At 37.4% G+C, this 18711-nt stretch overlaps 1 protein-coding gene across 1 annotated transcript in view; it reads right to left on the bottom strand.

Annotated features, from left to right (window-relative positions):
• Positions 1 to 18711, bottom strand: part of LOC131992507 (CUB and sushi domain-containing protein 1-like) — a 442029-nt gene that overhangs the window by 45415 nt on the left and 377903 nt on the right. Inside the window, exons 47-55 of the mRNA XM_059358115.1 lie at positions 17602 to 17682; positions 14942 to 15055; positions 12712 to 12828; positions 11312 to 11383; positions 10075 to 10221; positions 4216 to 4404; positions 3928 to 4113; positions 2514 to 2711; positions 918 to 1091 (exon numbers count right to left, since the gene is read on the bottom strand). Coding sequence (XP_059214098.1) covers positions 918 to 1091; positions 2514 to 2711; positions 3928 to 4113; positions 4216 to 4404; positions 10075 to 10221; positions 11312 to 11383; positions 12712 to 12828; positions 14942 to 15055; positions 17602 to 17682 — 1278 coding nt within the window. The remainder of the gene's footprint in view (positions 1 to 917; positions 1092 to 2513; positions 2712 to 3927; positions 4114 to 4215; positions 4405 to 10074; positions 10222 to 11311; positions 11384 to 12711; positions 12829 to 14941; positions 15056 to 17601; positions 17683 to 18711) is intronic.

The following is an 18711-nucleotide window of genomic DNA, read 5'->3' as shown; positions in this document are numbered from 1 at the left end:
GAATTAAAGTCAGAACCTTTTATAACTTCTCATCAAGAATTTTCTGTTCTTCAATTTTTCAATCCCAACCTTCAACCAGTGCAAACACAGCCTGTGTTAATAAATGCAGCAGGGCTAACTGTCTTTTAACCACATAAAATCTCTATATGCAGCAGTGATTAAAGTGAGATTTAGTGACTTCAACTCTTCTTATATCAACCTTTAGGTATCCTTGTTCGCATTAAAATCTCTATAATCATGTGTAGGTGCTGATTTATTCCTTCATTACATAAAAAGTGCATTCTGCAGAAGGCTTTTCATTCAGGCATGTAACTCAAGGCTGAATCACGGTGGAGTAAAGTGCGCATGTAAAATCAGGATTAATCATCTCTGGTCAGTGCTTACTGAAGGTCTAAATCAAGCTCTTAATGTATTAAGTAATAAAATGTCTCAGCAGTTAATCATTTGAGTTACTGAAGCATGTGCATAGTTTATCTTGCTTTTTGCTCGTCTAATTTGCATGGACCTTACCTAAACACCTGTAGCAATCCCATGTATTAATAAAGCTCGGCTGTAAAATTTATATGCTCATACATTTCCATTAGAATTTAAGTCTTTACAAAAAAAGCTCTTTAACAAATCCTACGCACAGCTTAGCTCTCTATACAGAAGTTGTTCAAGATATAGTGACACTGCTGCTTAGTGCAGACAAATAGAAAGATTCTCATCGCACTATACACCTCTTTTATTTTGCATATATATTGGCCTGACCAACTTACTACATTTCATTCCCAATAAATGTGCCCTCATCTTTTTTAATGATTAACATCATTCAGCCTGTTTAATTCACTTTCATTATTGATCTGATCATTAATTTTTGGGCCAAAGTGGCCTTAGGACAACAAAATGTACATCCTATAAGAGTTAATGGACCTTACCTAGACACCTGGTCTCTGCACCGCTCCACAGCCCGTTAGCTCCGCACTCTCTGACATGTGACCCCACCAGCGTGTAACCGTGGTTACACATAAAGATTGCAGTTGCTCCAAATGTGGTCAACGTCCCCAGTTTGGTCCCAAAGGGTGGAGACGGAAGCTCACCACAGGAGATGACTAAATAACAAAAGGAAATATGATAAGATCAAGAAATAAGATAAAACATTGAATTATGGATTAACGGATGCCTTTATATTTTCTGTGTTTTCAGAAGTCTGTATATATGAAGTGAGTGATGCTGCCTCATAATGTTACTGTAGGTAAATTGACACTATAAGTCATTCGGAATTTAAACACTGTAAATTTAGTTTTCCAAGGCAATACCTGGCTGAATTAGATTTAGCTCAGAAGATTTAAGATCTATTTTTCCTTAATATCATTGGAGACACTGTTTTCAAACCACCGGCCAACTTGAAGAATAGACACTTCTGTTACATTGCCAAATCTCTCAGAGCTGCTGCACTGTTAGGTAGGTCAACTCAAATACTGGATCATGAAAAAATGAAGAAATAAATTGAAAATGTAGCAAAATAAAGTTTGAAAACCACTGGTCTAATGTGAGATAGATTTAAATTTTTAATCGTTTTTTAAACTTTTCAAGTGTACCCATTTCCCCTTTTCATTGGCATGTCATATATTATGCAATGCTAAGAAATTCTGTAGCCTGTTGAAAAGTTTTCAAAGTCACAATGCTCTCTTACAACTTCCCTTTATGAAAAAAACAGCAAAGGCACATTTCAAAGTAACACTACGTTTGAAAAAACAATCTTCCACTATTGCTCACATATACCCCACATTTAGGAAGCACAGGGTGCATCCTGTTTTAAAGAGTTATCACAGTCCCAAGACAATGTGCCGTGGTAAAGATAACCCTGGTAACTAATTTTTAAAAAAGAAGTAAGGGGAATGGATAATCACAAACACACACAAAAAATAACTCAGTTTCAAGCTCCCTTTCCTACCATCAAAACTTCTAGACCTGTGGCTCCCTGCAGTGCATTATACGCTGCCATGCTCCCACTCAAACTAAGAAAAGCACACATTTTCTTGGTACACAGAGGAATAACTTTCTCTGACCTTTCTTTAACTGTTTCCTCGTGACCATGTTGGAACGGTGTCATTCATTAGAGGTGGCAATGCAGTTTTACTCAATGGTATTTCTGTTTGCATATGTTCCCTTCTAATGCAGGTGCATCTATGTTTGCGGCTATGTTTTTTCTGTCCCACCCCTGAAAGCTGCTGATTTCAGTAACAAACATCACATAATAAGTAAAAAATGATGATGAGTACAAAGGAAGCATTTCATATTTGTGAATATATGTGTATCAGCTGAGGTTAACAGGGATCTCTTGTAATAAAATATTCAGCTCCAAGTCTGTATAGACTCATAAATAAAGTTATATGTTATCCAGAGTACCGAGGGAGGGGAACAAGTGCACAAAACATAATATCATACTGGAGTTTTATTATCTTCTTCAGAGGTCAGAAGATTTTATAGTAGCAACTGAGATTTATTTTCCACAAGATAGTCATACTTACTCTTGCATGAAGCCAGGTCATCTGACCCCTCCCAGGTCCCGTTGGCTAGGCAGCGAAGAGTCCGATGCCCCACGCCCAAATAGAACCCGGTAGCGCATTCAAGCATCAGCATAGAACCAAACTCTCCCAGCCTACCAGAGACCAGACGGGAGGTCATGTGATCTGACAAGGTGCCCTCTGTGCTGGGGCAGTGGACCGCTGGAAAATAAAACGCAATCAAATTACAATTTAATTCAATCAAAGTTTTCAAGCATCATTTGTGTCCTTAAGCATAAGCCATCTACTCACATATGGTTTCAGTTTACATACAGGTGCATCTCAATCAATTAGAATATCATGGAAAAGTCCATTTCCAACTCAAACAGCCATATTAAACATACTTTTTAAAATTGGTCTTTTGTAATATTAACATTTTCTTGAGACAGGTCTTCATTAAATATAAGCCATAATAATTATAATTAGAAGAAATTAAATAAATCAAGACCCGAAATGTGTTATTTCCACTTTTTGAATTGAATTACTGACATAAATAAACTTTCCTTTGATATTCTAATTTACTGAGATGCACCTGTACATCAAACACTAAATATCATGGGGTTCAAAGGGTACAGATGACCCATGCAATGCATGTGGATGAAGGACCAAATTGGAAAATTTTGGCCCAATCCCATTTCTTATTTTTAACCCGTACTCCTCATTTTTTAAAATCTTCCCCTACGTCATCAGTAGCTGTGGATGGCATTTACATAATCAGGTGCCAATCTTGGGAGCAGTAGAATCAACCAGCAGCTTTCATCTCCGAAAATGTTTCCAAAATTTCCAAACAAATGATAAATTGACCACATATTGGGAATTTACGGAGCCCCTAAAGGGACATGGTGAAAATAAAAAAAAACTTTGATATCTCGTGAGCACGAGAAACATTTCTCGTGCTCACAAGATACTTTCTCGTGAGCACGAGATACTTTTCTCGTGAGCACGAGAAAGTATCTCGTGCTCACGAGAAAAGTATCTCATGCTCACGAGAAAATATCTCGTGAGCACGAGAAATATTTCTCGTGCTCACGAGAAATGTTTCTCGTGCTCACGAGATACCAAAGTTTTTTTTTTATTTTCACCATGTCCCTTTAGGGGCTCCGTAGAATTTAAATGGTAAAATTCTCATTTTAAAAAATATTTTCAAAAATCAGTGACATATTTACAGCTTTTAACAGTTGGAACCTCCTACCCCTATATGTGAACATGCAAAACAAAGGGGCGAAGTCGGCTGAGTGTATTGGAAATGGTCCTTTGTCCCCCTGTCTATAAGTCTTATGATGGCTGGCCTGAAGTGGACATTGAGATACATTTTTCTTTTTTTTTTGACAACTGGAACTCTTGACCTCCCTTAAAACATAGTTAAAAAAATACTTACGGAGGCATCTGGGGGCTGAGACAGCATTACTCCAGCTGCCTTCCTCCAAACACACTGTTGTCATCTGAACACCAGGGTCAAGGTGGAAACCATGGTTACAGTGGTAGGTTACCTGGCTACCAACGGTGTACTGGTTAGCATGGAAGCTGCCGTTGCCCGGCGACTGAGGGATTCCACATGAGACAGCTGGTGAATCACAAAGAGGGAAGTGTTGAAGAGCAGTCCTTCCCACACGGCAAGTTTTTAAAGCTTGTCAGCATTTTTTGAAGACTGTGTTTAAAGTTTTACCTTGACAAAAAGGTGGCGGTGCATCCCACTGGAAAAGCCCATTGGGGTGTAGCCTGCAGGTGGCATTGCTTGAGCCTACCATACGGTAACCACGATTGCAATAGAACTGAAGTCTGCTGCCTGGATGGAGTTTGGTTCGGTTGACCACGCCACCATTCAATGGAGGATCATTAATGCTACAGTAGGCAGCTGAGGAGACAGAGAGACAAAGTGAGACAGACGAAGAACAATTTAATAAAAAGTATTCCTGTGTTCTCACTTCACAGGAAACTCTACCAATTACCAGTTTAATCTAATTCATTTTCTATGCTGAAAATAATGAGTAGGAGAGACAATTGAAGGTTAGCTCCTTGGGGTTTTTTGTGTGAAAGTAAAAAATGTGGCACTAATGCTCCCATTACCTGGCATTTTGGATAAAGATATAAATGAAATAGGATCTACAGTAAGTCCCTTCTGGCGCTACAGCTAGCAGTTTCAGTGAGTTTATCAACATATAGAGATTCACAAGCCTGTGAACAAGTAAAAAACACAAACAGAATACTTGATAACTGGTAGCAAATACAGTACTTCTACAGTGCAGTACAGTACAGAATCCTTTCCAAGTAATACAATGTTTTTGTCTTCCTGGCACAGAGTATAAAAGCAAACTGCTAGAGCATGGAGAACAATCTAAACATCCAGCAGAACAGGCCACAATGGGCCACTTGGCTCTCCCTTCTCTGTCCGATGTGGTCATTGCTCCACCTGGTCTTGGCTTTTCTCCCTTTTGGCTTCACATTTGTAGAATGACTTTCCCACTCCAGTCAGAACAACATAGTCACTGTCATTTTCATTTTCATCTATAAACCTTTCTTTTCCAAGAAGTATCTTATGTCTCCCTCTCCCCAATGAGTCATATGCTCACTCTATCTGCTCTAAAATCTGTCTGTTCTATCCGCACCACTAATTTTATATCTTATCAAAGCACTTCTCTCTAACATGATCGTTCTGTGGCCACAGATATCTTCAGTCAGGGGGATGAAGGATCCATCCATTCAGGTCCTTACTACTAAATGTCTATAATTCTAATAAAAGGAATTGAACTCCTCTTGGATTAGATTTTGTCTGATAGTGTCCATAGCAGAGGATCAGTTGTTATTTAATACTGAACTGTAATGATCATTTTATAGGGACTGTTGGCGTTGTAATTACTTCCCTTCTAGTCTGCAAGAAACATTGAAAATTGTATTCCTACATACAGAAAAATCTCAAATTACCATTGAAAAAAACCCCACATCATACCTATATATATATATATAACCATGTTAGAATAAAGAGACAGACGAATGCAGTATTTTATTAATCCCTGTGGGAAATTGTGGAGGAGAGAAGAGAAATTCCTGTCAAACAATACATAATGAATGTTCTAATTGGCATGTGAAAGGACAAAGCCCTGTGCAAAGTGCTATACTGGAAAATGCAGCAAAAGAGGTAGTAGAGTCTTCATTTGTCAGTTGCAGGATAATGGGCAATGAAGAGCCAAATACATACTATATTGGGACCGGTTTAAATTATATTTACATGTAGGCTAAAAGTTACGCAGGCGCCATCCCATTTGGCGTTTTTCAGATACCAGACTTCATTTAGCCCGCCTCAGATTACCCACACTCCCACTTTTTGCCCATTAATGGATTAGCCGGGAGTTAGGAGGAGTCAGCCACTGCTAAGATGGTGATAGCCGGAGTCTCCACACTGAGCCTCATATCGGCTCTTCACAAGCTTATAAGTGATATCACTACGTCCATATTTTAAAAAGTCTATGGGCTGGACCCGCTGGCATGAATAGGCAGCTCCATCTGAATGTCATGACCCAGTTAATTGTCTGACAGATATATATCTAGTTACATCCATTAGTCTTTCAAATAACCATAGCCTTGAAAAAATCTACTTTATGCATAAACAAAGGGTTTTATCTTGTCATAATCTTTTGAGAGCTACCAACAACGTCTTCCTGAGATACTGACAAACTTGGTTATTTTGGCATTTGTTCCATGTAAAACTACTAAATGTTTATGTGAGAAATATAACAAATTTGCTCTCACATAAAAATATGCTGAGATAAATATTATCGATACTAATAAATTGCTGCTGCTAACCATTACTTTAAACTAACTAACTTATGGTATTATTTACAATCTAACCAAATTGCCCCCCTGACACTGGAAATTCAAAGTGAACGTCCATGAAGCATGAGTGCAAGCAATGAGGCTATTGCTGCTTTTAGAAAGGTCACTGGGTATATAAACATGACACAATTAAGAAAAATGCCTGGAAGCTCATTTCACAGCTAAAGCAAGCATGGACAATGTAAAGAATGATGAGAAAAATGCAGCAGTGATTGTTACAGCTCAAGCTGTAGGCAACACAGATCCACACACAAATGTGTACTAAACTTGTGAGGACTCTAATAGACATAAACACATTCCCCTCCCCGAAATGTAATTGTTACGTTAACCCTTAAACCAAGCCAAGTTATCAATTTTCTCTCTCTGTTTACATGTTGTTTACTTTGATCAATGTTTTTTTTTCTGGTTTGTTTTGATGACATGTATTGACCGAAATAAACAGAAATGAAACGAAACGAAACGAAACCCTTAAACCAAGTCTTAAACCTCAAAGAAGGAGTCCGTGTTATAAGCAATTGAATAACATAAATATGCAATACATACTGTACAATATGCATTGAGTAATGCATATTACTCTCATTTGTACATCACTTTGGATAAAAGCGTCTGCTAAATGACATTGTAGAATTGTAGCATGCTTCAATATCACACTCACCAGAGCATTAATAGTGTAAGTGACGTGAAAAGTCTCAACACAAATGTGCAAATTTCTGTTCTCCTTATAGTTTCTATTGTCAAAGCAATACAACAGCATGGAGAAAAGATAACACAATGCATCAGGCTGATATAACCAGCAGATTAAAATAGATAGCATAGAGAGCCAGAAGACTGACCTTGTGACTCACTCCTCTCAAGTCAAAATGGGATCACTGTCATTTTGAATTGTGTTGTCTATGACTGAAATGGATGGTCATCTTCACCAAATTCTTCAGAAGTTAAAACCTATGATTAAGGAGGTGCTGAAAACCTCACAACCCAAATCGAACAAAGCTAATGATCAGAACATCACAGTGTTGGCAAGAACCTGCAGATAGATAAAGATAATACACTCAATCTGAAACAAATTGTCAAATTAACAAAGTGGATTTTCTAATTCTCTTTCGCTCTTAATTAGCCTGATGCATTAAAAGAAAGTTTCCAATTACGAGTGTCTTCTAAATGATCATGGCTCAGGTACCTAGATCCTTGGTGCATCAATTAATTTTGGTGAAAGGCGTCGGAGCTGCTAATTCATGCTATTAGAGACAAATCAATTCAGCCAACATTATTCAAAGGTTGTTGGTTTTTTTTGTTGTTGTTTTTTTTAAAAGCAAGATGGACAATTATTTTCCTGGAAAAACTGACTTGCAAGTAATGAACATTTAAATTTAGTATTACAAAACATATATTGTGTGGTGTATATATTTATATGGTGTGGTGTGGTCTGCTCCAAGACTGTGCTGCCCAACTGTGTCAACCTCTCCACAAGACCTTCAACTAGGGCTGGGCGATATATTAATATAAAAATATATCGACATATTTTTAAACCTGATATGGAATTAGACCATATCGCCTATATCAATATAGTTATAAAATTCTTTCTTTATATATAAATGCTGCCCTTACTAGGGTTTGTCATATTTAGTTCTTTTGTCATTTTGGTTATTCTTTTCTCATATAAATATATTTATTTCAGAAAAAGATTGGCCTATTTTATTTCATAGGCTATTTTTATTTAAGATATTTTTTTTTACTTAAATGTGGACTTTATGGGGCTTTGATTATTTAAATTTTTTTAAAGGTAATCCTGTTGTTATACGTTATGTTCATTTAAATAAACAGTTTCAATAAAACTACTTGTGACATGTCATATTTGATTTTGACTGAACATTTGCTCTCACTTTGCGATAAAAATATCGGGATATATATCGTATATCGATATTCCGCCTAAATATATTGGGATATGACTTTTGGTCCATATCACCCAGCGAGTGCCGGCACTGTGGGAAATTTCCTGTGTTCTGCTGGTACCAAAGATAAAATGTCCAGCTGTACTTAATGACTTCAGACCAGTAGCCTTCACTTCTCACATCATGAAGACCTTGGAGCGGCTGATTCTACGCCGACTGAGAGTTGAGGTCAAAGACAAACTCGACCCCCTGCAGTTTGCATACAAACAACACATGTGAGTGAACGATGCTGTCCTCTACATGCGTCACCGTGCCTTTGCCAATCAGGAGGAAACTGGTACTTATGTGAGAATCATGTTCTTTGATTTTTCAAGCGCATTTAACACCATCCAATAAATCATACTCAAAAACAAGCTCACAGAGATGGGAGTGGATCTTTCCTTCATCTCCTGGATCACAAATTACCTGACAGGAAGACCACAGTATGTCAGGTTGGGGAACTGTGTTTCTGGGACATTAATAAGCAGCACAGGGGCTCCACAAGGGACTGTTCTGGCTCCATTCCTATTCACACTGTACACAGCAGACTTCAAATACAACTCTGAGCTCTACGACATCCAGAAGTACTCAGACGACACTGCTATTGTGGCGTGTATCAGGAATGGACAGGAATCTGAATATAGGGATCTGATAAATGCCTTCAGTGACTCGTCACAAGAACCATCTCCTACTGAACACCTCAAAGACTAAGGAAATGATCATAGATTTCCGCAGGTTCAAGCCCCCTCTTCAGCCAGTGAATACCTGTGGGGTGGACATCGAGATAGTGCCAAGTTATAAGTATCTATAGTAGTGTTCAAAAATAATAGCAGTCCAATGTGACTAACCAGATTAATCCAGGTTTTTAATATATTTTTTATTGCCAACACTACTGTAGGTGTATACCTGGATAATAAGTTGGACTGGTCCCTAAACACAGACACGCTCTACAAAAAGGGGCAGAGCCTCTTTTTCTTAAGGAAGCTCAGATCTCTGGACATGTGCAGTAAGATGCTGCAGATGTTTTATCAGTCTGTGGTGGTAGTGTGTTGTTTTATGCTGCAGTCTGCTGGGGAGGCAGCATCAGACACAGAGATGCAAGGTGGTTGGACAGACTGGTCTAAAGAGCTGGCTCTGTGGTTGGAGCCCGGTTGGACACACTGGAGGAGGTGGTGGAGAGATGCACTGTGAAGATGTTCGAGGCCTTCTTGAAATACCCGGATCATCCGCTACACAAAACCTTTATGGACCAATAAATAACAGCAGTGGACGGCTCCTCTCTCTCCGTTGCAGGACGGAGAGATTTAAAAGATCCTTCGCTCCTACAGCCATCAGGCTGTCTCATTCTTCAAGAGCTAACAGACTAACTGAATTTACCCTCAGGGATAAAGTAATTTTGAATTTGAATATATTAAATATATGTAGATACATATATTTAGAACAGAGAAAGAATCAGACAGTGTTTAGAATGACAGTCTAACCCTGTTTTCTTGCCAGATTGCACCAAGATTGATTTTAGAAAGTAAAAAATAAAAAAAGATGGCGAAAACCACAAACAAAGATGGTGACGGCCAAAATGCCAAACTCGAGGCTTTAGAACCAGAGTCCACAAACCACTGGGTGCTACAGTGTAGCATGTAAGCTTGGTGGAATTAGCAAGCCAACAAGCTAGCTTACCAGCAGATGGCTATTCTCCAATGATAACATAAGAGTAGAAGCTGAATAACAAACAAAAAGAGATAGAAAATAAAATAAATTGTACATACCTGAGTATCTTATCTTGAATCCTCTCTTGTTGGTTGCATGGTCCGTGGACCATCGTAGGTAGAGCTGGTTTGTTTTAGATGTGAAGTTCAGCTGAGATGAGTGGTTACCACTTAGAGCAACAAGCAAAGGGCTCTGCCCTGAGGATCCTAGAGGAACAAATTAATAATCCTTTAAAATTGCTGTGTTTACAGTATGTTTGTATGCTCTCATGTATGCACCTGTATGTACAATATGTAATTTTGATTAATGGTCCATGTGTGTTGTTGGCAGGGGGGAAGATTACTTCTTTTCATAAATGTGAATCAGTAAATTTACAAATTCCAAATATCCTGCAATCTCCTAGATGAATATTAACCTAACCTAAGATGGAGATGAACAATATGCTGCAGTCAGAATGTCTTTTATTGTTTCTGAGACATTCTGTGACAGCATCATTAAGTTGCTAAGTACCTCCAAATTACTTGTTGAACATGATTCTGATTGAAGTATATTGTTAAGCTCCATCTCAGGTTTATAGACCCCAACCATGCACCTGTGCTAATGTCTGCTGTTTGAACCAAGCAGTGGTTGGAGCCCCAAGTAAGTCCTGAAACAAATGCAGTCACAGCTATTTACTCCACAATCATGCCACTGCTGTCTGCAACATCAAAGGCAGCTAGAGTCTGTTTAGGACCAGGCAAGATAAATAAAACTAGACAGAGCAAAGCGGGGTACACATATTATTGTATATATGCTCATCCCTGCTTGTGGATTCCAATAAAAATCACATATTTCAAAAGCTAGTGAGAACTAATTTGTGTTTTGATGGATTGTTATGGTGTTGGCTGCTTTACAAACTAAGCGGTGGTTACTGTGAACAGGCCTCGTGATTTTAAGAAGTGATACTGGCAAAAAAAACAACAACTTATAGAAAGTTCTTAATATACAATATAAATAACAATTAATAAATAAAGAAGAGACACACAAATGTGCACACAATCTGATCTGCATTCTCTCAAATGTACTGTTACACAACCTAGTTGGAACTCCTGCAGGGAAAATTCCCAACACCACAAATGAGAATTAAGTGTTGTGTATCTTATTAAAAGTTGTGCTACTTTTAATAAACAAACATTAATTAAAGCTGGGCAAGTGTGTGTGTGTGTGTGTGTGTGTGTGTGTGTGTGTGCGTGTGCATGTGTGTGTACAGAGATGTATATATAGCAAATAGCAACAGAGAGAAAAAGGTTTGTATACCATCAAAAATCTCCAGTTCATCAAATTGTTTCTCACTGTGGAACATCTCTACATAGATATTGATGGTGTAACCTGGGAAACAAGACAAGATTATTTACAAATACATCCAAAAAGAAGCGTACATGCACTGACAACGTCTAAAAAGTGAAGCCCATGGGGAAGTGCCTTAAACCTGCATTCTTTCCAAGGACCAGAAGGGGGCGACCACTAGTTGAAAAACAAAGTCTGATTGTATAGAAGTCTATTAGACAATGACCAAACTAATCACTTGATTTATCCCCTTAATACTAACTTTTCAAATTTGGGTTTATGGTCTCAATGGCTAGTTTAAAGTCTTCTTCAATACAGCATTTAGTTAATTTGATAAATTATGGTCTCATTAAGAGTAAAATAGAATATAAAGTAGGGCAAGCTTTAAGGCGGGGCTTCCTTGTGATGACTACCATATTTTCCGGACTATAAGTCGCTCCGGAGTACAAGTCGCACCAGCCATAAAATGCATAATAAAGAAGGAAAAAACATATATAAGTCGCACTGGAGTATAAGTCGCATTTTTGGGGGAAATTTATTTGATAAAATCCAACACCAAGAACAGACATGTCATCTTGAAAGGCAATCTAAAATAAAAATAGAATAGAGGCAACAACAGGCTGAATAATTGTACGGTATGCTTACGTTACATGACACAACTGAGAACGTGCCTGGTATGTCAACATAAGATATTAAGAGTTATTCAGATAACTATAGCATAAATAACATGCTAAGAAGTTTACCAAACCATCCGTGTCACTCCAAATAACTAAAATCCAATGAAATCTTCATCCTCGGTGTCACTTTTAAACAACTCCGCTAACTCCGGAGGTAGAAGATGCGGCACTTCTTCTTCTACGTCGCTTACGTCAGACTCATCCTCATACTCGGCCTAGAGCGCCCTCTTGCGGTTTAGTGTGAAAATAACATGTGAAATGATATACCGGTAATAATGTGTTAATAATTTCACACATAAGTCGCTCCAGAGTATAAGTCGCACCCCCGGCCAAACTATGAAAAAAACTGCGACTTATAGTCCAGAAAATACGGTAGTCACAACCACGGCACACTGTGTGTTTTCGTCTTGGAACTTTGACCCTTTCAATGTGTGTTTTCACTTCATCGAAGTTAACTGTAACATTTTGGTGGCTTAACATGTCTTGTGGAGTGTTCTGTTGGACTAAAAGAGTCGGCTGTTCAATTGAACATATGTCCCTTGCTAATCAGATCAATGGGTGATGTCACAGTGACCATTTATTTCTATACAGTCTATGATACAGACACACATGCAAAGAAAATGTATGCAACCCTAAAAATAGAAATAGCAGAATAGACACATACTGGTTGAACCCCCTTGACACACACTGTACCTGGAACCATGTGTAGCAGCCAGGAGCATGTCTGGCTGTTGGGGTAGTTGCTAGGAAACCCAGGGCTTAGTATGACTCCTGATGACGAAGACCTCTCCTCATTTGCTGGGCACTGAGCTGAAGGGGTAACAGACAAAAATAAGTCAGACTGATCACAACCGTGAAAAGTTTCATTTCCAGCAACTCTCTTTAATGTCTTTTCCATCCATTTCCTACATTCTTGTTTTCCTGTACCTTTTCTCCAATAAACATACAAAAAACAGACCTTTGAAATGTACGTCTTGTACAACTTTTTGCGCAGGGATCATGTTGGCGCTAAGACAGACTGGAATCTTTCTGCCTTTTAAAGGTGTTCATTTATTAGCCAAGAGCACAAGCAAGACTCTGGAAGCCTCACCCACGTGTTCTGTGAGAGGACTGTTTAAGAAACAGGATTCCACACAAAAGGAGCTGAACTCTTGTGTGGGGGAGCACTTTGATTGCGTGTCCTTTTATAAGAGCTTCTTTTGCTCCAACTTTACAATGGATAGGACACTCTGTTCATTGCAAAGGCTGAACATCTCTTCAACACGAAAGAAGAATTTTCTCAAAAGAGAAATTCAATTCAGTATTCAGTTGTCTCAGAAATACCACGACCAGCTACCATCATTTCTCAGGTGGATGTGTTAATGCAGCTAACTGAAACTAATAGTGCTTCTTTCCTGACATCTCTTTTGTCTTAAAAATTCAAAAATCATATGCGTGCCCCAGTGAATTGCTCAAGTACTGAATAGCGAAATTTGACAGCTTTTAAATTATGTAGGGTAATGACAGGTGAAATAGGTTTGTGGTTTTTATCATCAATTTAACACAAAACACTTGAACTGTGTGAGATTAAATTGTTCTAAGTGCATTTAATTTGTCATAAAACATGAGTCTTTAAAACTTAGATTCACCTTGGTACAGCATTTTATAGTTTTGAAGTTGAAGTTTTTTGGTGTATAGACTTTTCTCAATCTGCCTAATAGATGTTCCTCACTGCAGACAATTTGGCAAGTTATAGCAGAAAATGCACAGATGTAATTGATAAAATTGGATTAAATGACTGCAGTCCATTTAAGTTCCAAGGTCCTGGTATTGTTCATGCTGGCATGGCTTGCTGGGATATATATATATATATATCCTATTATTAATTTTATTTATATAACATGTGCTTAAATGTGGGTGGCAGCAGTAAGAAGAACCTTACTGTATAATTGATGTAGACATTAGCCCTAATGTGTTAAGAGTTCTTTGATACAGGTTGAGCTGATATTTCCTGGAATAGTCCAGTTCAAAAGTTTTGTTTTTTTCTTCTATAGGCCAACTTGGAGCCATTGCAGTATTTATTTACCATCATAATGACCATCATCTGTTAGGATCTGAAATTCTGTGTGACAATGGAAACCATCAGATTATGATTTACAGTCTATAAACGCAATGAAACAATGGGTGCTGAAAGGTGTAAAAAGGTGATCTGTTTTTAAATATGAAAGATATATTTTTCACATCAATATATACTTATTATCATTCAGCCTGTGTAAACAGCTGTATGATGCATGTCCTTTGGCTCTAGGGAGAACTTTGTCAACAAAAATTGGGGCCCAGAAAGTCTTGTCATGAGTCATTACCAGGCAGGGAACAAAACAATGCTCCAAGTTACATTGTGGAAAGTTTTGGGTTTTGAATTTTTGCAGTTTGAGTACAATTAAATGTCAGGATATTTCATCCTGTATTGATTTTGACTTTTCTTTTTTCAATCTGTCTCTGATAAGTCCCCCAACTTTATGGAAGTGCAATTGTAAATCACTAGTGTACTTTTATGATGAAAGGGTGCTTTCTCAGTTTTAACATGTGAGCATACTATAGCATTCTCAAGTAATATTTTATCTACAATGTTGGCACATGCATTAATTTCTGTTCTACAGAAAAATGAAAACAAGATACATTTAGTAAATTCAGTAGTAGTACAGAACAGAAGCTTTGCTGTGGGAAATATAAACACATCAGAGAAATGCTTCAACATGAATTATAGATGAAGTATTTGTAATGTAGAATTTTTAGAAGTTTGGTTGTGAGAATTCATATATCAATTTATTTAATTTAAAAATCAAGTTATAGAGCAATTTGATAGAGCATCACCATATGATAGTCACACAGACATGCACATACAGAATATCTTTTTCATGGTTCGGGACTCAGGGTGCCTTACCTTGACATGTTGGAGGCGGGGCTTCAAAAAGCAAATGGGAGTTGAGTTTACACATTAGCTCTGCTTTTCCAACCAGTGTGTATCCAGGCAAACAGCGGTACTTCACAATATCACCTAGGTGGGAAAATAATAAAAGTTATTTTTTAATATATCACAGATTATAAATTTAACAAGAGTTTCTGCAGAGTTGAGTCTAGATGACTGTGCAAGTAATAATCCCTGGACAAATGGTATGGAAAGCCAAAACTCAGATTCAAATTTTTAAATCTATGTTGATAATCACATACCCAGGATATTTTGCACTTAAAATACAGATTCTGAGAGAATAAACTCAAATTGTCTTGACTTTGTCCTCATTACTACATTTGATTTGTGCAGCAAGTAAAGACTGGAGGAGGAGCAATTACAGCAACCAATGTAAGCATGTAAGTATTGTACAAAGACCTAGTTTCTAAAATGTTTATTTTGTTGGTAGAGAGTCCCAAAAAAAGTTAACATGTTGTTGCTCCATTTTGAGAGCCAAAGTTTGACAGGCTTAACATCTTAAAAGGGGTGGAGATCTACCACCTGTCAGGGAGAAGTAATGCTTACTTCAAACTTTGCCCAGGAGGCAGACAGTGCACAGGCTCACAGCATGGGGCATGGACTTTAAAATTGTTGAACAGAACAAACAAGAACATTCCGCCTTTCCTCGAGCGTGTTCACAGATTGTATAATTGGCCATTAGTGACCAACAACAACACTAACGATGTCTGTGAGGTACTCCATTCTGCCAGGTTTTATGAATGTAAAATTCACAGTACATGCACTCCCATGGTTTGAGGGCTTGTGAGATTTCTTTGTATGATTATCCCAAACTGGCTCCCTTTGGTCTTTATTCTGTCACGGAGAATGGCTCCACTCTTGCTGTGAACAGGTGCAGGCCTGGTGCTGCTGTGGTCTAGCGCAAGTGGCAATTATTTGACATCATCTTTATAACTCAACACTCAACATTCTCTCTGGATCAGCATTTTTCTGTCAATGTATCTGTTTGGAACATTGTATCTAAAGACACTTATATCATATACATATCAGTATGAGGGCAAATGATGACCTTTCATGACCCTTAACTAATGCTCTATAAATGTGCAACAAATCATTCAGAAATCAACTTACTGATGGAATTCTGAAAATCTGATCTTTGAAAAAGTGAGTTTTCTGCAGAGAAATGATTGTATACTTTGCCAGCAGCGAATAGGCTCTGCATAACACTGACAGGGTAAATTGATCTTGCTGGAGTTGTAAGAAATCTTTTCTTCAAAATTACAGCTCCTGTTGATCTAAAAGGTCACCAAACCTAAGAGTAAGGTGCTCTGAGCAAATCACATAACACAGAGCAGAGGGAAAATGGAGAACTTGACAAGTGAATATTTCTCTCAAAATGGATGTATTTCAAAAGCTGGGTAGACCATATTTGGTGTTTCAACATGGTACATTAAGTAGAAAGAGGCTGGTCCAATACGTACTAAGCTAAGCTTCACACAATGCAAGACAAAACTTAAATAAGCATTTAGTAGTTTAAGCAGAAGTGCTATTTATTGACCATTAATTTCTGGTAATATAATGATGTTTCTTTGCAGACTTGTGGACAAACTCCAGGAGGCATTTAAATGTACTGGAGACTTACGATACAACAATTGAGATTAATTTAGAGATGTTGAAAGCTGTTTCCTCCTGTTTATGTTATTTGACACCAAACATACCCCAAACCTATTTCTGTACTGGGGGCAAAGAGTAACAACTGACATGCATCTTGAATAAAGAATGGTAAAATGTTTTCCATAAAACCAATTTTCTGTTGTTTATGTATCTCTCTTCTGCTTCTTTCTCCGTGTCACTGGCACAGATACACATGCACACACAGTGTTGCACTAAATAGATTTTAGTTAGAGCAAGTGGCTCAGCTTCACTAATAAAGCAAAATATAATTAACAGTGACAGAGTCACGTTTGCCTGCTATATTTAGATTCAGCATGAACAAAGTAATGTGGGCCATTAGTAGAGTAATTTACACTCAGCAGAATAATGACCTCCTAAAAGCCTGATCAGGTAGTTTGTTAGTCCTGTCTGGTCACAGTCATTTTGATTGTAAGATGTAAGAAAAAGGTTAAAAATGAAGAGTTTATTTGCAAAGACACATGGAAGCTATTCCTTAATTAATAAACCAACACTGGTTTGATAAATATTCCCTTCACAATAAAAAACATTATGAACCAAAATCACATTTTTTAAGAAATATTTATCAAAACAACCAAACACCAGTTTGAATGATTTTCCCTGGAAAAACACAAATAAGGAAAATAAATAAAACAAAGATATCTGTTTAGCCAACCCTTTGAATACTTTTTTTTTTAATTTTGAAGAATGCACAAAACAATTTGATTAAAAAAATGTACTGAATTTGCCAAGTTTTATTAATATTAAAACTGCCTTGTAGGTGATTCTATTATGGGTATTGCTTTTTTCTTTGTTTGGGAAATATTATCAGTTTATATCAGTTTTCTACCGTCAGCAGAGTAAACTGGTGCAACAACAGAAGCACTTTCATTCACCTAAGATTATGTCAACCAATGTGTTTACTCTATCAAAAGGGTCATAATATGATTAATCAGAATGATTACCTATCTGGAAGTCTTCATCTTCAAAGATCACTTCTGCATTCTCCACAACAGGGGGAGTAGGGCATTTCTTCAGACGGTAGGCTGGAGAGAGGTGCAAAAAAGAAGAAATGTTATAACTATAATCTCTGTTCCCTGAAGGAGACAACTGAGGTACAACACATATAGTAGGAGCAGCCATACTGGTATCACGGTGTTATCAGGGACATGAGGTTACTTTGTGCCTCAGAATGGTTAAGCTACTGTAAAGGTGGCTGCTGTTCATTGAAGCTGAACTTTGGCTTTAAATGTTGCAAACAAACTAGTGTGTATGTTCATGTATTTCCCATGCTAAATCTAGGTTTACTATAAACTGACGCTCAGATATTATCGAGGATGAACAGTACATTATGCCTGCTCTCTGGGCAGCATGATTCCCAATGTAAAAGACAGGATAATATAAACACGGTTGCCCATACAGTTGGAATAATTTTGTTTTCAGACCCAATCCTCTGTTAATTGTGGTTTCATTTTCATTGTGATATGTTTGGAAGAGATTGATTAATAAGGTTATTTAGGAGATATACACTTTATCTGTCAGAAATAAATAACATCGTTACAATCATTTCATGAAAAGAGGTAAAAAAATATTTTATTACAACTTTATGAGCAACCATGTATTTCCCTGGAAGTAATACAATTGAGATACAATAATATTAATAATTATTTCACAATAAACTAAGAAGAAAATCTTAAGAGTCTTTCAGGGTGGCCTTGTGGATTCAACAGTACACGATACATTTTTTAAGTGCCAAACTCAGCAAGAACAACTTTATTTCTTTACTTTAAGACATTTCGCACGTCTGGAAATAGTTTCAGTAACTTAAAAAAAAAAACATAAGCCAACAATACCAAGGTTCATCATTAAATATTCAACTTGAAGCTGGAGGTTTTTTTTCTATTTCTCCACCTGCATATTGAAGGGAAAATCTAGTGTCCTGCAGGAGATATGTGAAAAAATGAGAAAGGTGTTTTCAAGATGATCTGGATGATCTTTTCCAAGTGATTTCAGTTATTCACTGGTAACATAAAATGTGGATAGTTTGTATGTTTCCCTCAAAAAAAGTTGTTTGA

This window comes from Centropristis striata, chromosome 2 (assembly GCF_030273125.1).
Source record: "Centropristis striata isolate RG_2023a ecotype Rhode Island chromosome 2, C.striata_1.0, whole genome shotgun sequence".
Taxonomy (NCBI): Eukaryota; Metazoa; Chordata; class Actinopteri; order Perciformes; family Serranidae; genus Centropristis; species Centropristis striata.
This window is presented reverse-complemented; position numbering and strand designations above follow the sequence as displayed.